The following is an 18,212-nucleotide window of genomic DNA, read 5'->3' on the forward strand; positions in this document are numbered from 1 at the left end:
CCGCTGCTCAGATGATCCCGAGCTTGAAATTGGTGTGACAAAGTTGGAGCTGTGGCTGGAGTTGCGGGCACTCTACCACATCACCCGCTACCGGGACGAGTTTAAGATTCAAAAGAGCCAAGGAGATCAGACGCTAGACTCCACTCACTCCGTCGTCCGGATCTTGAACGCAAGCTATTTCAATCACAAGAGCAACTACGAGAAAAAGGTGAAGCTAATCGCGGATCTGGAGCACAAGTCATGAGCAAGAGTGTGCTTCCCACCTGTCCAGGTTTGTGAAAGCTTTCTCCTTCATACTTACACTTTTCTTTACAGTTAGCTAGCTGCAAAACCAACCGAAGAAACACACATCATATAACAGATAGCAGATGTAGTGAAGAGACACAAAACAAAGACAGGATTTCTTTTGAAGAGGAGCAACTTGACAAGACAAGGAAGAGAGGTTGAAGGCAATTTTACAAGAATGCCGGGTGAGCATGAACAAAAACAAAACAATGCTGGAGAAACACATGACAGATATGGTCGAGATCAAACTTAGATCAAGCTTAATGAGGGAACACTGGACAAGCGCAAAGAAGAAACGAACTGAGTAGGAAACAACATGGACAAAGGCTAGATATCGATGTAAATGAGGAGAAAAGACACCGTGAGTTGTAAATTGAGGGAAAAGCTGCAGACATGTATGAGCACGATCAAGCAAAAAAAAAAGCTGAGTGGCAAAAACAAAATGAGATATGGAGGGACAATGACACAAGCTTGCGGACATTTATGAGCATGAAGAAGGAAAGAACTGAGCGGCAAAAGAGCCAGGAAAGGAAAAAAAATGGACGAAGGCAAGTGTAGATATGGAAACATGTAGAATGGTACATTCAAACTTTCTTTTGTCACCACGGGATTAGTACAGACGAATATTCACCCGTTCTGCTGTAAGTAGTAGTTCCTGTTTTGATTGCATGGAACAAGCTCTCACCTATCGCTGAAAGGACTCGCTGGAACTCAAAGTCTATGAACGCGTTAGAAGTCAGAAACACGAACCCTCGTTGTCTCAATGTCAATCCCCGGGACAGGAGAAACATTCCAAAGCCGACACCTCGCTTCTCGATCCTGGAAGAAGCAGTCCAGAAGAAAAGTGATGAGACAAGAGAGCAAGAAAATCGAAGAGAGCTAGAGAACTTACGAGGGAGCGAGCTTGCCCAGGCACTTGATCTCATTCCCGGTACCACCGCACCATCGATGTCGATTGTGTAGCCGCGCTTGGATAACCTGGAGATCCTGCTGGTGTAACTCTCGGCCACTGATTACCACTCCGGTTTTGCCACCCGGGTGCTTGAACTCCTCAATGCATGGCTGCAAAAAGCAAAAAGAACCTGGTCAAGAAACGATAGCAGGATCATATAAATGGTGATCTTACAGGAATTATCCCGATGCACAGCCCTCCCATCACTCCCCAGAACCCAGCACGGTAGTCATGAACAGAAAAAAGAAAGAAAAAACGATAGCAAAAGTGAGCTTACCATTAGTTTCCTGGATGATTCGGCTTGGCTAGTTAGTTCCTCACGAGCTCGTCCAGTATGGTTGCGCCGTTGATTGTCACAGCCGAGTAGTGCTGCTGCTGGAAATGGAGCTTGCAGATGTCCTGGATGCAGCGCCTTAATTCCGCCACCCCCCGACTCGTGCTCTTGTTGTCCACCACCTTGAAGAACTGCGATGGCGACTCGTAGCTGAAGAGCTCGTGGAGACACGGCGCCAGCGGCACGGTGGGGCTGGAATGGCTCGAGGGAGTGGAGGCGGAGGAGCCGTGATGGAACTCGGGAGCCTTTGCTGTTGCTGGTGATGTTGTCCGTGATGCGCTTTTGGAGATGGAAATGAGCTGCGTGATACGAAGCTGGAGGAACTGGCGAGGTCGAGGAGTTCATCATCATCGCCACCATGTCCACCTTCCTGTTGTGATCGATCCCGGACGCGTTCTTCATCGTCGACCCGCCGCTGCAACGATACGGGAACAATGCCAAGCTGCTGCTTCCTCTCGCGCTCGACGTCGGCAAGCGCGAACTTGGAGTTTTCCACTCCAGGAGCTCGCCAAAGCTTATCACGTAATCCCCGACTCGTTTAATCGTGCCCGAGTTGCTACAAGTGATGAGCACGGCCATCAGAGTTACCTCGTCGGGAACCTCCACTGTGGTAAAGCCCCAATCCACTGTAGGAAAAGGCCGCCACCATGGTCGACCAAGTTACCGTGTTCGTCTAGCCTACCATGGTAAGCGTAAATTTGGACCATGGATGACCAGGTAACCACGTCGTGCTGGGCTGCCTTGTCGAAGGTTTGCTTGGGCCTTGTGCAGGCATTCATTCTGAGTGTAAGCCATGAGCCAATTCCACGCTCCGATTCGACGAGCTTTCCATTCAGGTCGGTGTAAGTCACGGCGCTTCTCCCCGGCATTCTTTCAAAGAGATGGTTCGCGGTGTCAAAATGCCCATTTGAGGATTCCTTTTGCGAGTACGCGCCTATAAGTGTGCTCGGATCTTCGGTGTAAAAGCTCTCTAACATGTGCTTCGCGTCTTCCAGATACCCATTGCGGGCATATTCTGAGACTAAACTACCCCAAGAATAAGATTACATACAAGCCATTCTAGAAAAGAGATCTACAGCTTGTGATAAGAAACCGTTACTACCAAAACCAACAAGCATTATATTGCAAGAGATTAGATTTATCGAAGGCACTGAAGCAAACATCACTACAGCAAGCTCCATATGCCCATTCTGGGCATATCCAGCTATCCAAAAGGTCCAAGTCAGATCGTTTCTATCGGGGGAGTGATCGAAGGCAGTGTGTTGCTGGCCGATCTGCGAGACAGCATTCCACGAGACAGCGCTCTTCTCGGGGATGAAATGGAACGCTCGCATCGCGTGGTCGAGGGATCCCACCTGGGCGAATACGGAAACGATAGTAGTGAAGGAGAAGATGCTCGAGCACGGCATTCTTTTGAAAATCTCCCGCTGGGCGAAGGCCTGGAGGATCGAATTCCACAAGACAATGTCCGTGTCTGGTATCCCGCGGAAGAAGAAGGCCGCGCAGGCCTCGAATTGCGTGATGAAGACATTGGCCTCGGCATCGCCCAAGCTCCCGCATTTGCCATACATGTAAGCGATCATGTTGGAGAGGTATCGATTCGGCCAGTAGCTGGCCTCCAGGATCCGCTCGTGGATCCTCCTGGGGTGAGTCAATCTAGATCCATGTTCATACAAGCCCCTGGATGCCGTCCACGTGGACAGTGCGATGGATTCCAAAGATTCGCATCTTTCTTTATTCTTCATGCTCTGTGGTTATAGCATGCACTACCTAGAAATTGCTTAGCAAACACTGGGCTGTTGATTACAAGTTGCCCAAACTCCTTGAGTAAAAATGGAAAAGCACAACTTGATAATCAATCTCTACTACAAAAATCTTAGTAATGCAATATGTCTTGCAATCTATGTACTCAGCTTCCTTGAGGAAGACTATACACATATTAACTTCTATCTTTCTTGATACCTCTGCTGAATACTCTCAAAGAATATCATTAGACCTAGCAAAAAAGAAATGAAAAACAAATGGACCAAGCTAATAAATGGAATGATAAGCTTGCCCATGCCATGTGTGACTAGAGTGCATCCAACAGATCCATTGCCCAGGCATTCAATGGACCATCACCAAGTAAAACCACCATAAACTCTTGTCAGATTAGTGGACTTGAAAAACACTGCAAGCTGCCAGTGAACTAAGGATTAGACCAACACTTGAATTTGATCTACAAGTAAACAAACGTTGGAGACTCAACACTCACTGAATCTAAGAAGGCTGCAGAGCAGGAGAATGCATCAGCCACTAGCCACTATAAGGAAGAAATTGTTGCAATCTAGAACAAAAAGTAAAAATTAAAAGACACAATAAAAAGATATAAACTAACATGGATTGAGAGTTTATGCATAGCATACATGGCTTTTAAATATTATTTTATGAGTGTTTAAACAATTCAAAACACAGGTGTGTCTTGAATTTTCTGACACCTCCGCAAAACCATATTTTTTACCATATATAAGTCTCTATTCTAATACTTAAAATATTAAAGTGCCTTATATATATATAGTAAAAAACTTCCTATTTTTATACTCAAAGATATTAGAATTATGATGTATTATATTTGTGTTTTGTTTTTAAATATGGAGGGAAACATAAAGTTTACAACTGATTAGATGCTCAGTAAGTCAATTAACTCTATTGAGTTGAGACTAAGGGTCTATACTATGGATGGATTAACACAAAAAATCCTAATGACTCTATATTATCTTAATATTATAAGAAGCTTATTACTATGATTAAAAAAATTGTGATAAATATTTTATTAATGTCATGCTGAGAAATAACCTAAATAAATTTAATAATTTCATATTTATTTAATGTATGTTTTATCATATATCTAAATTGTCAATTTCTGAACTTTAGAGTTTATAGAGAAATGTATTTTAATTTTCTTTACTATTATTTTGGCTGTTTTCTTATTGATAAAGATAAGTAATAGTCGAATATATAAATTTCTATACATTTTCTTGTTTATGTATATATATATGTGTTTTATTTTGGATATTTTTAATGGATTTTAAACTTTATACTTTATTTATTTTCTTTGTAATTTACACCACTACATTTGTATTTAGTCAAGTTAATTACCCTTTGGGTATTGGACCTATTAAGTTTCAAAATTATGATGGAATAAATCAATTTCCAAATTCTATTGCATACACCTTGCTAAAATCAGCTATTGCTGACTTGATTCATGAGTTTGGTAAGAAAATGGCAATTCTTGGACCAGATGTAAGTCTTAACTATAATATTAACCTTGGTGGTAAAGTAATCAATATATCTTCTTATAAAATTATTGTCCGAATGTGGATTGGTAAATGTACTATTGATGATAACCGTGGCTTAAAGCAAGTATTTATAATAAGAGCTTTAGGTGACATCAGTTCAAAACTTTTAAATGAAGTCTTAAAAAATGGATGGAAAAGTTTGGAAGCATATGTTGGGCCTATATATATAGAATATAAAACAATTGATTTAAATAGACATGATGAACTTTCACAATCCAAGTTACCCTTTAATTTTGAAGGTAATCATGGCGTATGTAACACTTTTAGAAGCTCATTAGTTAATGGTCCAAAAGTTAAAGGTTCTACATTAGCACCTGGAGAATTTTTATCCGCCAAAGAATTTACTGCTATTATGCAATTTGATTGCAACTTTGTTTTATATAATAAAAGAAAAATAAATTGGGCTAGCAACACTATAAACAAAGGTAAAAGTTGCTATCTACATTTTCAACTAGATGGCAATTTAGTAATCAAAGACATCAGTAATACTCCAATCTGGGCACTCAATCTCTACTGCCAGCCACAACCTCATTGCATAGTTAACGCAAAGCTCATTCTTGAAGGATATGGTAATCTGGTACTCTATGGTTATCAATTGAGCAATGGCGCATCTTATGTGGCATGGGATGCTATTACTAATGGCTGAAATCCTTTCAGAAATGTTAACTAACTAATTATATTTTATCTAAGCCGGGTAACTGTTTCACTGGAGCCATGGCTTCTTTCTTTTCTTTATCTTCTAGAGATTAGATCATTCACTGATCCTTGTGTTTTTTTGTGCCTCTCTACGCTCGCCGCTCCATCCATCGATTCTTCGCAATCTATGTTTTCATTCCACCGAAACGTCGCTCGATGCCCTGTCCCCAACGATACAAAAGGTCCAAATACAGGGAAGAAATGGAGGAGCTCGTGATGCGGCATCGACTACGCTCATGCCAAGACAATGGATCTCCAGAGCGGAGAGAATGCAGGTGAGAGGGGTGAAGGGGAACAGGATAGAGCTGAGGGTGGCTTCGGAAGTGGTGATGTCCACCGTCGAGGTCCGTGATCGCTTGCTAGCTGGGAAAGAGCGATGGGGGCCAAATTCTAAGCGGTGCGAGGAAAATCGCCGAAGTGAAGGGAATCGTCGACGATGATGACGAAGATACGCTCTTGCTTCTCAAGGAACTGTTATCAAGGATTTATTCCGAGGTATGTCTCCTTTCATCCTTTCAGGTTTATTTTTTCATCTTTTTTCCCTGGTGGATTCTCTACTTGCAGGCTTATGTTCTAAAGTTGTCTCCGTGATCTTTACTGAAAGAATATTGGCTGTGAACTTTGTGACAATTGCAGGAACTCAACATTAACTTTGTGGCAATACTGGAGATAATGGAGGTAGCTTTCTTGAATCTAGGTTCGAGTTGTCACTTAATTCTCTTGAAAGGTACTTGGCCTGCTCGATGGCTTCCTTGGACGTTTCACAGATAATTTGTGTAAACTGTTGGTTCTCTTAGTCTACTCTGCTACTGTCGTGAGAGTGGAGCAAGACAGTGACCGTGCAGTACTAATGATCACTAGAGACGAGTAAGTTTCTCCTTTTTGTGTGTGTGATGGTGTGTTAGTCTGTGATTTTTGTGAATTCCATTGAAACCAGGAAAATCAGTCATCAAAAAGCACTGGACTTGGTAAAGTTTACCAACGAGCATCTTGTACACCACTAGAAAGTATGGATGCTAGTAGGTGGACTACTTAGCAACTTCACAGCCGATGTCGAGATTCATATTTCTGGCTAAAGCTCGAGACATTATCATAAGTTTTGATTATCGTTTGTTTCTGGTAAGTTCATTCACTGTTATATCCTACCTTCCAAAACAGTTTCTACCCATTGTACAGGAGACATTGAAGGTATACTTTTATTTTCTCTCCTTGAATTAGTGCTGTGTTATAGGATGCTTGCTCATCGATACCAAGACTAGCTTTGGAGCTTTATAAAGTCGCCCGAGACGTTGTGCTGCTCTACCGAGCAGCAGCACCAGTATTTACAATGACTGCCTCTACATTGCACATGAGTTGACGACTTACTCCCAGCAGGTTTGTGGGCACTGCATGTCGATCTGCAACAGTCATGCACTTCGATGGACCTCGTTAAGCCATGGGATACAATATGCTTTCGACACATGCTAAGATGATAAACAATCAGCTCCTGCAGGTTCGTTTGTAAAAGAAAAAAAAAGAAAGAATGCTATTCAGCTTTCACGGCCTCTTCTCTCATCCGTAGATTTGAATGTCTAGAACCTACAAACAAGTCATATCTGAAAGGCGCAGTCTGCACTGCAACAGGTACAGTTTCTGTCAAAGATAGACTTTGCTGGAACTTCCTTTCGCAGGTTGTATCAATCTTTAGATCTACGCACAACGTCTGGCAAGAATTTCTACCCAGCAGTTTTCAAGTGAAGCAGTTGACAATGCTGGCTGATTCAATTATTAGCAGAATTGTTTATGAAGTTCTGTCTATCAAAGACATGGCTGCCGAAGAAACTGTTCAGGTAAACAAAGTCTGGGTGGTGTAATCAGTTTTACAATCACTTCATGCAGTTGCACAACTTACTGGACGAGCTGATACTGGACTTGGGGTTGGTGCTGGCTTCTGTCGAGAAACATAGCAGGAAATCACTCGACATCCTTGTACCGTCGTGGAGAAAACTAAAACGCTCATCTGGTAACGCCAGTGTTTCTCGTCTTGGCTGACATGGAAAAACTTGTTCCAGAGTTATTGGTGTTCTTGAGGCCCATCACGAAAGCATGGGAGAGTGGAATTCTCCCGTAGGATTCTCGCCAGCCGAGGTGGGTGTAGAATGGAATTTTCCTAAAGCGATATTTGCTTTTTCGGTCAGGTCCAGAGCTTGATCAAGGATTCACGGACACGTCGTTGAGAGCGGAGTGCCTTGAAGGAATAGTTTGATCAGCATGCTTCGGGGTCGTTGGTCTGGCGTTCCAGTGCGGGTCAAATTTCCTAACAGGTTTGTGAGTTTTTCTTTCAGCGAGAAGCAAATGTGGGTGTATGCTTACTACTGCTTTACACGCCTTGGATACATCCATAGGTACTCTTGGCGTTTAGGGAACTGGCAAATCTTTTTCTTTTGGCAACAAAGTGGCCTTAGTTTTTGGAGGGTCTTGCAGCACCCAAGTGAGGCACTCGATTCTTCGTCTTTTAAAAATGAAAGCTATCGAGCTCACCACTGGTTTATCTTGTCTTAGTGTAAAATCTAAAAAACTATATGGTACTTTTCATCCTCTGGGAAAAATGTTACCAGTTTTCTTATATGGGTGTTAAATTCTCTTTGTGTGTTATGTTTGTAATATTTTCCCTCCACACCAGAAGTAATGCTGAAAATGCAAAATTTCTAAATACAAGCTTTAGTATTCATGAAAATGACTATATTGTCTTTAGAAATTTTGATGGAGAAAAAGAATTTCCAATATCTATTGCATATGATTTATTGGGATTTACTATTGCAAGTTTAATTCAAGAATTTGGTAAGAAAATGGCAGGATCAAATGTAAGTCTGATGTATAATATAAATCTTGGGGGTAAAATTGTCAATTTGGAACCATATAAGCTTATTGTACGAATGTGGATTGGCAAATGTACCATTTCAAATCAGCAATATTTGAAACAACATTTTATAATTAAATCCTTAGGGAGTATTCGTTTAGCCCTGTTAAATGAAGTTTTGAAAAATGGATACACAAGCCTAGAAGCATATTTAGGACCTATATTTATAGAATACAAGCTAATTAATACCAACAAACATGAAGAGCTTCATGATTTCATAGATCAAGCTATAAGCCAAAATACATGTAGTGCTTATTTGGTAAATGGTCCAAAAGTTAAAGGTTCTATTTTACCACCTAGAGGTTCATTGATAGTTAATGAGTATTTGTTTGTTATGCAAATGGATTGTAATCTTGTCCTCTATAATATGAAATATAACAAGGCAACATGGGCAAGTAATACTATGAATGAAGGTAAAATTTGCTATTTACATTTTCAGTTAGATGGCAATCTTGTAATAAAAAATGCAATGGACAGTCCTATTTGGGCACTTAATATTTATTGTCAGCCCCAGCCTCATTGTATAACTAATTCTAAACTTATACTTGAAAGTTATGGAAATCTTGTTTTATATGGTTATAATCTAGATAATGGCAAAGCTTATGTTTTATGGGATGCTATAACTAATGGTTAAATTTTTAGTTTTATTTTCTTTGATAAATATTATTCAGTAGATCTTATTATAAATTTTTATTCCTATTTCAATATCTAAAGGTAAAACTTCCAAGAACTCTTATTATTATAATAATGTTATCCTTTTGTTATAAACAAACTTAAAAGAGTATAAATAATCTAAATAATCATAGTTCCAAAGAGTAGTTATAATAAATAGTTTGGGATACTTTATAGAAATTAAAAAATGATAAATAAATTATGTTTTTAAAAATCCATTATACATATATCTAAAATAGCTATATTTTTAAAAAACAAGAAAATGTATAAGTTAAACTCTGTTTTATCTTATTAAGACAAAATAAAAAAAATTATAATATCTGTAAATACATGTATATACATATATATAGTACCCTATAAGGGTATAATACTCTAGCATATGAACGCATTCTTATATATAAGGAAGTTAAACCCCTATAGCTTGAGCACTCATATTGGTGGAGGTGAAAGGTAAACCTTTATTGGCAATGCTTTGCTCTAATGTTTGAGATTGTGCTTTTTGTTTATTTATTTAGAAACTTCTTCTTATTTCTCATTGTAGTCCCTTTTATTATATTTCTAATATATTTAATATTTCCTTCTTCTATCACATTGATCAGCTTTGACTCTTATGATTCTCATTATAAATCTAGTGTTGAGTTGAGTGTTCTCTATCCTCTTAATATTGATCTATGTGTGGCTGAGAGTCTTTAATCATTTATTCATTTAATATCATGCGTGATCACATCACAATAATAAATATGAAATAATAAGTGGATAATATTTATACCATATGTTTTATTTTTATAATTGTTAATATTTTCTATGTGATATTTTACCATGCACACTCGCTTATCATGCCTCATGTGTTAGTCCTGTTTTGGTCTAATGTGCTATTTATAGTAAGTGTCTAAATCTCCTTGAATAAGGCTTTTTTTGCCTATATTCGTGTTCTCACCCTTGTCTACAAAATAGTGATAAATAAACAGAGACAAGAACGTACAAGGAGAGAAGAAGAAGAGAAATGAGAAGAGAATAGAAGATAATTTAGCCTCAAACCCCAAAGGCATGAGTAAGAATAAGCATATATATTTAAGTATTATTTATATACTATATGATTTTATAATTATTCCTAACTGCTTATTGCCTAGATTAGGCTTTTCTTCTTTGGATGCTTAACATTATGTAGAATTCCATTTTGCCTAAGGTTTTGCCTACCTAGGAAAATATATAACATAAAACATTTACCTCTTCATCACTCCCCTACGACAAATCTATTACCTGTCCTTAGGCAGTTAGATTTTCCAAATCCTACTCCAAGTTGTTGAGATTGGCCTTCATAGTGACAAGCTCGACTCTTCAGCATAGATCATTGAGTTCCTAACGCATGATCTGATTCTCCTAGTCAAGCATGGCAATATGTTGGTCTTGGTAGATGATGCGCTCTACATCGGTGGAAGTCAGGATTACACTCTTGAGCTCTTGGATTATGTGGTGTTGATAATTCTACTCACCTATGATTCCATCCACTTTCTTAGTGATTGTTTTGAGGTAGCTCAAGATTTGCGTGCAATACTTTGTAATTTTCTCATCTTTTACTAGTTGCATTGGCTCGTTAACTGGCTGTTTGCTTCCCTTGATGTGTTGAGTAAGCTCCTCCATGAAGCTTTTTATTGTTGGCACACTAGGCTGACTTGCAGACTTATGTACAAAGGCACAGCTAGCCTTGACTTTATAGTGCTGTTGCAACATTTGTTGCTATTGTGGCTGCCTCATCTTGCTGACTTGTCAGTTAAGGGTGTGTCGCTGTCGGATGCATAGGTGGATTGGAGAAAACTTAACCTATACTCTTCTAATTCAATTAAACTCTCTTTTGTAGCCTTGTCCTCTTTATCCCATTGAGTTTCTTGGCCATGATCTTCTTGTAAGTGACTAAATTTTCCATTCTACTTTAGTCACTTAACCACACCTCTGGCCACTTGGAGGAGTCTCATTCACGACCTCCATAAGTCCAATCCAGGACTTGGGACTTGCTAGCCCCGAGAATGGCATCCATGCCACTCAACATTTGCACTTGGTCCAAGTGCTCCTCGTGTCCGATCCCATGACCGACACTCAAAGGTACCACCGACATAGCAGCCCGTTACGCTAAGGCCATGCCCAATCACCTTTGCCACACTGGTAGTCCAATACCACTTGCATCACCGTCTTGGCTCTCCAAGACTAGGCAAACCATCAGTGAGTGGTCATCTCAGATCCACTCCTTAGCATCCTTAGGATGCCCACCGACAAGGGGAATAGCCTTCCCCAATATCCCTCTGTCAGTCCCCACTAAGTCCCTTTCTGCCCCTGGCCGTGTTTGCCAACACTGCCACTGGATCGAGACCCACAGGCCCGACCACTAAGTCCCACGGTCCTCTGGGACTTCCTCACCACACGACTGTGTCCTTGGTCACTACCCCAGAGGACTGCTCCTCTTCCTTTCCACAGTCTGGGCCTTTGGGACAACATTTCGGAACACCGTGGCCTTACGCGAGCCACCTGGGTACTCTCCTCGCCTTCTGCCCTTGGGTGCTCTAGCCATGGGCTTAGAGCGGGTTCCGTTGAGCCACACCAGGTATCCAAGTAGGTAGTGCCACCCACACTTGGACTGGGAGCATCGGCCAATCGATCTCCCGGGGGAACTAGAGCCGGCTCTTGAACACTTCACCAAGCTACCCCGCTTGTCGGTCTGTGTTCACTCTAGTCTTGGACTTCCCAGTGGGCAGCTCATCACCCAACACTGGGTCCGGCCTTCCTGGGCCAAACTGGCCTTTCCTGGCCAAACTGGCTCCACTGCAGTCCTCCCCCTACTATACTTTTGGAGCTCACCAAACCCCCCAGGGTCTGGGAGACGAACGCTTTGGGCTTTCACCCTCTCAGGCTCCGGACTCGGACTCGGACTCGGACTCGGACTCGGACTCGGATTCGGACTCGGACTCGGGCTCGGGCTCGGTCTCGGCCTCGGCCTCGGTCTCGGTCTCGGTCCCGATCTCGGTCTCAGTCTCGGTCTCGGTCTCGGTCCCGGTCTCGGTCTCGACTTCGGACTCCATCTCGGACTCCATCTCGGGTCCATCTCGGGTCCATCTCGGACTCCATCTCGGACTCCATCTCGGGTCCATCTCGGACTCCATCTCGAACTCCATTTCGGGTCCATCTCGGGTCCATCTCGGACTCCATCTCGGACTCCATCTCGGGTCCATCTCGGACTCCACTTCGGACTCCAACTCGGGTCCATCTCGGACTCCACTTCGGACTCCAACTCGGGTCCATCTCGGACTCCACTTCGGACTCCAACTCGGGTCCATCTCGGACTCCACTTCGGACTCCAACTCGGGTCCATCTCGGACTCCACTTCGGACTCCAACTCGAGTCCATCTCGGACACTCCCACGTGTCATGTGTTAGTCCTTTTGGGTCCCTTTTTGGAGCCTCGCCTTTTGCTCGCTTCGTGCTTGTTCCTCGAGCACTTCGTTGGGAGTTCCACTCTCGCTCTTGACTTTTCAAGTCGGAGCTTTTGGTCCAAACGTGTTACACTCGTTTGGCTCTCGCTTCGGCCACTACCATGTGGCGCCCTTCCGGCTCCACTTTGGGGCCTAGGGATTTTGTGTCTCACACTTCTTAGCCTAAACTCACATCATTGGTTATATCTACAGCCAATGGTTTTGCAACATTTATAAGCACATTGTATGTTGAACCTTGTGGCCTAAGTTTTGGAATTTCTTCCACAACTTTAGCATTCATCATTCACCTAGTGTTGTCCATTTGTGTACTTGTCACTTCTCCAATGCTCGGAGAAATTTGTATGGGCATCAGAGTTGTCTTTGTTGACATAGATGAGTCACAACTCCTTTTCTAATATGGGTATGGCATTTTATTGTTGCATCAAGCTTTTCCACGTGATACTTAGCCACTAGATTTCTATGAAACAAACCCTAGAGGTCTTGCAACTTGAATTTTTGGATCTAGGTGGAATTTCATTTTGAGGGGAGAATTTTCCTCGCTTAAATGTGTATTGTTCAGATTTTCTTCCACTTCCACATCCTTTGCTATGTAGTGCAGTGCCAATGGAGGTGCCTAAACAAATAAATAAAAATAAAATAAAATAAAAATATAATTTTTTTTCCCAAGGGATATATATTTTCCCTCTGTTCTAAATGAACAAATCTCTACCTGAGCTTATCAGGAAATACTACTCCTTCTATCTAATTTCATTGATCTAGCTCTATGGGGAGATAGAAAACTTGGAAACAAGATCTTGAGTGATCTTAATATCCCCTCCATCCATTTTAAAAGCTAATTTTATAGGATCTCATAATTGAAGAACTAATTTACCTTCTTGTGGTTCTATAAAGTTTGATGTCACTTTGTAAAAATTTTCTTTCATTTAGTTGGCCACCTTATCCTCAAGGGCCTTGAGCCTGTCTACTCCTAGCTCCAAGCCATACTACATGCTCCAAATCTCTATGTTCCAATCAAAAACTCTTTTGTGCTCTTAAAAGCTTCATGCTCAACTCCCTCCAAGCTTCGAACTCCAGGACATCCCATGCTCCAAGATCTTTTCCTAGTGTCTGGGCCATGTGTTGTGATTTCATGATCAATGCATGCAATAGTTTTTGTTTACATTTATGATGCACGTATACTATCAAACACACATATATGTATATGTTACTTAAATTTGAGCTGTTTAATCTGGATGCCAATAGGACATTTAAATATTTTTATTGCCTATTTGATACTATGTTGATATATTGTTAAAGCAAAGAACATGATGATGGTGGGAGAGTATTATTGTCACTATCTACACCTGAACCATAATCCAAATCACTAAAATTGAATGGAAGGCCATCCTCCTCCTCTTCCTCCACATCTTCCAGTAAACCTGGGAGAAAAAGTTTCAATGACACAAATTTGAAGTAAATTTAAGAAGGAATTATACTTATGTTAGAAATTTCAAAGTTTATAAAGAGAAAATTAGTAGTGAATTAAAACCACTTCTAACACTACTCACAAAAACATTTAAAACCAATCACTAGCAAACCAAGACAGAAACTAAGGCAATGAAGCATCTTTTAAACCCTAAGACCTAATGAATGCTTAAATCAGGGGTCAAACTCAATGAAACATGAAATTATATGGCATCTATGCACAAAAGTATGTATAGCACAATGTTCATTTTATGGAGATATCATCCACCTATCAAATAAGGCATCCATTGCAATGGGATTAACATTTAATGCTGAACCAATAAAAAATTGCCACATAAACACTATGAGTGAAATATACCATTATATTTTCTACCTTTTTACAAATTGCACACCATAGCAGGCTTGCTAAATCAATTAAATGCTGTCCGCCAAAGAATCTCTGCAACGTTGGCATTCCGTCACAGCTCGTCACTTTCCCTGTCACCCGACATCAAATGTGTGCAAACGAAGCAAAACTCGTCTGGTGGAGCAACATACTGACAGCAATGGAGCCCTGAGTAGAGGAGACAATCCCCGCAAGGTCAAAAACCAAAAATCCAGAAGATCATCAAAGAAAGCTGGAAAAACTTACCTTGTTTCCACAGTATCCCACAGCCAACGCAGCAAACTTTGAGGCCGTGGACGTGCCTGCAAAGGTTCTTGCGGATCCAGATGATGACATACACTCCCACCATTTGTTTGCTCACGAGTTCTCCGAGTTTCCGGGAGAAGCCATCGTCGTGTTGTCCGAGAGACAAGCCGAGATGGCCGGGGGCTTGGACATGGCAAATCCGCGAGCTTGATGGTAGCGCCGGAGGATGCTCGGGGTCCAGGTGTTGAGAAAGTTTTGGTCCGGGGCACCCCGGCTCCTCCGGTGGAATACTCCTCCTCCTCCAGTTTCGGAAGAACACGAGGAGGAAATCGTTGGCAATGCACCGCCCTGGCGAGATTGTTCTTCCGATGATGATGACAATGATGAGAGCAGCGAGGAGAAAGTTTCGTCCCCGGGATGAACAGCGGCGCCAGGATGTTGTCGGCGGCTCCCAGGACGTTGCCGGCATTCAAAGGAACGAAAACCACCGAAAAACTCTTGAGTTCTCGAGAGTTTGGTTTAAACTCTCGAAAAAAAAAACTCTCTCGAGTTTCGCTTACATATGCACGGGTTGATCACTTTCGAAGTTCAAAGTCGGGTCTGGAGACTTCCCAGATCTTCCATATCCTGGACAAAGATTTCGCGACTGCTAAGCAAGAGCTCCTCGCAAAATCGAATTTTGAGAGACGTACTGGTAGTCTGGAGTGTCGACAAGCTGTGTCCACAGCGTCCTCGCGCAGGAACCACAGTGTTTGCTTGAAAGACAACTAAAGATCCATATTTAGATTTTTCTCGAGACCTGTCGTTGGATACATCGGGGGCAAACTTCGTGTTCGATTTGCAGGCTTGAGCCCAACCTCATGCTCACTCGAATCTGAGGAAGAACACGAGCAAAAGTTTATGGAAAGTTTAGCATTATATTCGTGACAAGTTGCCATCGCCGCTGCTTTGCATGTCGTCGTGGTCGTCGTCTTCGTCATTGAACGCGTCCGACGCGGGCAGCTTGCGAAGAACTTGTCGGGGCCAGAAAAGCTGCGAAGAAATTAAAAAATAAATTGATCTTTAAATCTCTCTCGCAAGGAAGAAAAAATTCTCAAACTCGCTTACCTCCTTCGCATTTGTTCTTTGAGACATTTTTCTTCTTCCAAAAGTCGTGAGCTTCTACCGAAGAAACGACCCATTTTTCCTTCTCTCTCTAAGCTAGACACTGAAAAACCAATTTTTTGCCTTCTCCCTGAAACGATCGAGATTCCCTGCCACGAAATCGCTCCAAACACCGTGTCGATCGATTAGGATTCTTTAAGGCAGCGACCACCAAGACACGAAGGAAAAAAAGAAGCAAAGGAGGAAAAGAGAGAGAGGGGACGAGAGGTCGCTCTGTGCAAAGCCGACAGGGAAGAGCAAAGAAAACACCACCGAGCAATGCCGGCTTGCGCTCCGCCACAACCACAAATCCATTCCTTTCTTCCATCCTATTTGCTCTAAGTTACATGTTGTGATCTCTCTCTCTCTCTCTCGCTTATGGAAGAGAGACCACTATAAGGTCTTAGCACAGAATCAAGTAGAAAGGGAAAATACTTCGCCTTTAAGATCAACAAAAAATCACCTAATGGAGCGTATTATAAGCACTAATCACCTAAAGATAGTTAAATTAATTAATTTTAATTCATTCATTTGTTTATAGAAAAGGAGTTAAATTAAGATCGATCAAGTCAAGGATATAAAAACACAACCATTAGATTTAGGAATATCCTAGCCATTCTCAATATATTCTTTAGGTTAATCAACAAAACATTTAAAAGATATTATTGAAGGGGTGTTAGTAGCTTTTTAAGATTGAGAAGGCCAACAAGGGCCATGCACGAGATGGAATCCCACTGCGGCATTCTATCAAACAGCCACTTTGCATGTCCAAACCCATCAAAGTGGATCTTGGCCTGGAGCATGGCATTCCACGGCACAATGTCAGCCTGTGGCATTCGGTCATACACAGCTTTGGCGGCCTCCATTTGCCCGTCTTGGATGTAGAGCGTCACCAGCGCTGTCCAAGTCACCACATCCCTCTTGGGCATTCGATCAAACACTCCCTCTGCCCGATCGAGCTGCCCCATCCGCCCAAAGATCGCCAGCATCGCCGTCCAGGAAACCATGCTTCGATCGCTCATCGCATCGAACATAGCCTTGGATTCCTCCACTCGCCCCATCTTCCCCAATCCAAACAGCATCGCATTGCGCGAGATCGTGTCGTGCTCGGGCATCGCATCGAAGAGCAACCGGGCATCGTCCACTCGGAGCTCCTGTCCCAGTGCCGCCACCATCGCCGTCCACGACACCACATTCCTCGCGGGCATTCGATCAAACACCGCCGCCGCGATCTCGAGCTCGACCCTGCCCGCCGCCGCCTCCACCATCGCCGTCCAGCACACGAGATCGCGCTCCGGGATGTGATCAAACAGCGCCTTCGCGCGGTCCAGATCCCCCTTCCGGGCATAGCCCAGCAGCATCGCAGTCCAGCAGACTAGATCGTGCTGCGGCATTCGATCCAGCAGCGCCGCCGCCTCGTCCATCAAGCTTCGATCCGCGAAAGCCCCCAGCATCGCGCTCCAGGAGATCTCATTCTTGGCGGCCATGGAATCGAAGAGCTCGCGAGCTTCGCGCAGATACCCCGCGAGGGCATATGCGTGGAGCATCGCCGTCTCAGCCACCACGTCGCGCTCCTGGCCCAAGCTCTCGAAGAGATTCCTCGCTAGGGGAATATCCCCGGCCAGGGAATATGCCACGATCATGCTGCTCCACGCGATCGCATCCGTGGCCGGGATCCTGGAGAGCAGCGACTCGGCCTCCACCACGTGGCAGGCCCGGGCGCAGGCGCCAATGAGGGCCGTCCACGTCACCACGTCTCTGTGGGGCATTTTGTCAAACACCTCTTTGGCGGCCGCGAGATCCCCATTCTGGGCATTTGCTGTGAGGAGGATTGTCCAGGAGAAGAGATTGGGGCGCGCGAGCGAATCGATGGTATGGAACACCCGACGCGATTCATGGGCGCTGCCGCACTTGCCATACGCTTGCATCAGCAGATTGGCGAGGAAGACGAAGTGGGGGCGGTAGCGGAGGTCCAAGATCCGCGAGTGGAGGCGGCGGGCGAGCTGGAGATCGTCGCAGGAGCGAATGGCGCGGACCAGCGACGGCAATTGCATTCCACGCGCCGGCGGCGCGCGATGCTGTGCGCAAGCGAGGTCCCTTCTTCTCTTGCGCGCTCATGCCCTAATCGAATATGCCCTTTTCCGTTGCGCGGGTTCGAATCCCTTTGAAAGCTTCCTTTTCTTACCCTAATCGAATATACTGTTTGTTGGAACACGTCGCCATCGTTTTGCTCTGGAGGCGGCAAAGTTTCTTGGATCTATTTGAGTTTCTTGGATGCATTTGACAACACACTAGTTTACCAACCTCGGAAGTTTAC

General features: G+C 43.2%; 1 protein-coding gene across 2 annotated transcripts; it reads right to left on the bottom strand.

The window, feature by feature from the left end:
* Positions 1-846: 846 nt before the first annotated feature.
* LOC9644810 lies at positions 847-2,165 on the bottom strand. Of its 2 annotated transcripts, none has more exons than XR_002991124.1 (3): positions 1,412-2,165; positions 1,178-1,347; positions 847-1,104 (listed from the first exon to the last, which is right to left on the bottom strand). XR_002991124.1 is itself a non-coding variant. In XM_024665626.1 (3 exons), the coding sequence occupies exons 1-3, from the start codon at positions 1,439-1,441 to the stop codon at positions 885-887; spliced, it is 420 nt and encodes a 139-aa protein (XP_024521394.1). In that variant the 5' UTR covers positions 1,442-1,716; the 3' UTR covers positions 847-884. The 2 variants fall into 2 exon arrangements, 1 of the variants encoding a protein (XP_024521394.1); XM_024665626.1 differs by having other exon boundaries at positions 1,412-1,716.
* Positions 2,166-18,212: the final 16,047 nt, after the last annotated feature.

Source organism: Selaginella moellendorffii, unplaced genomic scaffold, assembly GCF_000143415.4.
Source record: "Selaginella moellendorffii unplaced genomic scaffold, v1.0 SELMOscaffold_125, whole genome shotgun sequence".
Lineage (NCBI taxonomy): Eukaryota > Viridiplantae > Streptophyta > Lycopodiopsida > Selaginellales > Selaginellaceae > Selaginella > Selaginella moellendorffii.

Excerpts from the sequence above, each read along its gene's own strand:
- LOC9644810 (XM_024665626.1), bottom strand. The coding sequence starts at position 1,441 with ATGGGAGGGCTGTGCATCGGGATAATTCCT. Across the intron at positions 1,348-1,411 it reads TGTGCATCGGGATAATTCCT|CCATGCATTGAGGAGTTCAA; the intron begins GTAAGATCACCA and ends TGCTTTTTGCAG. Across the intron at positions 1,105-1,177 it reads CTGGGCAAGCTCGCTCCCTC|GATCGAGAAGCGAGGTGTCG; the intron begins GTAAGTTCTCTA and ends TGCTTCTTCCAG.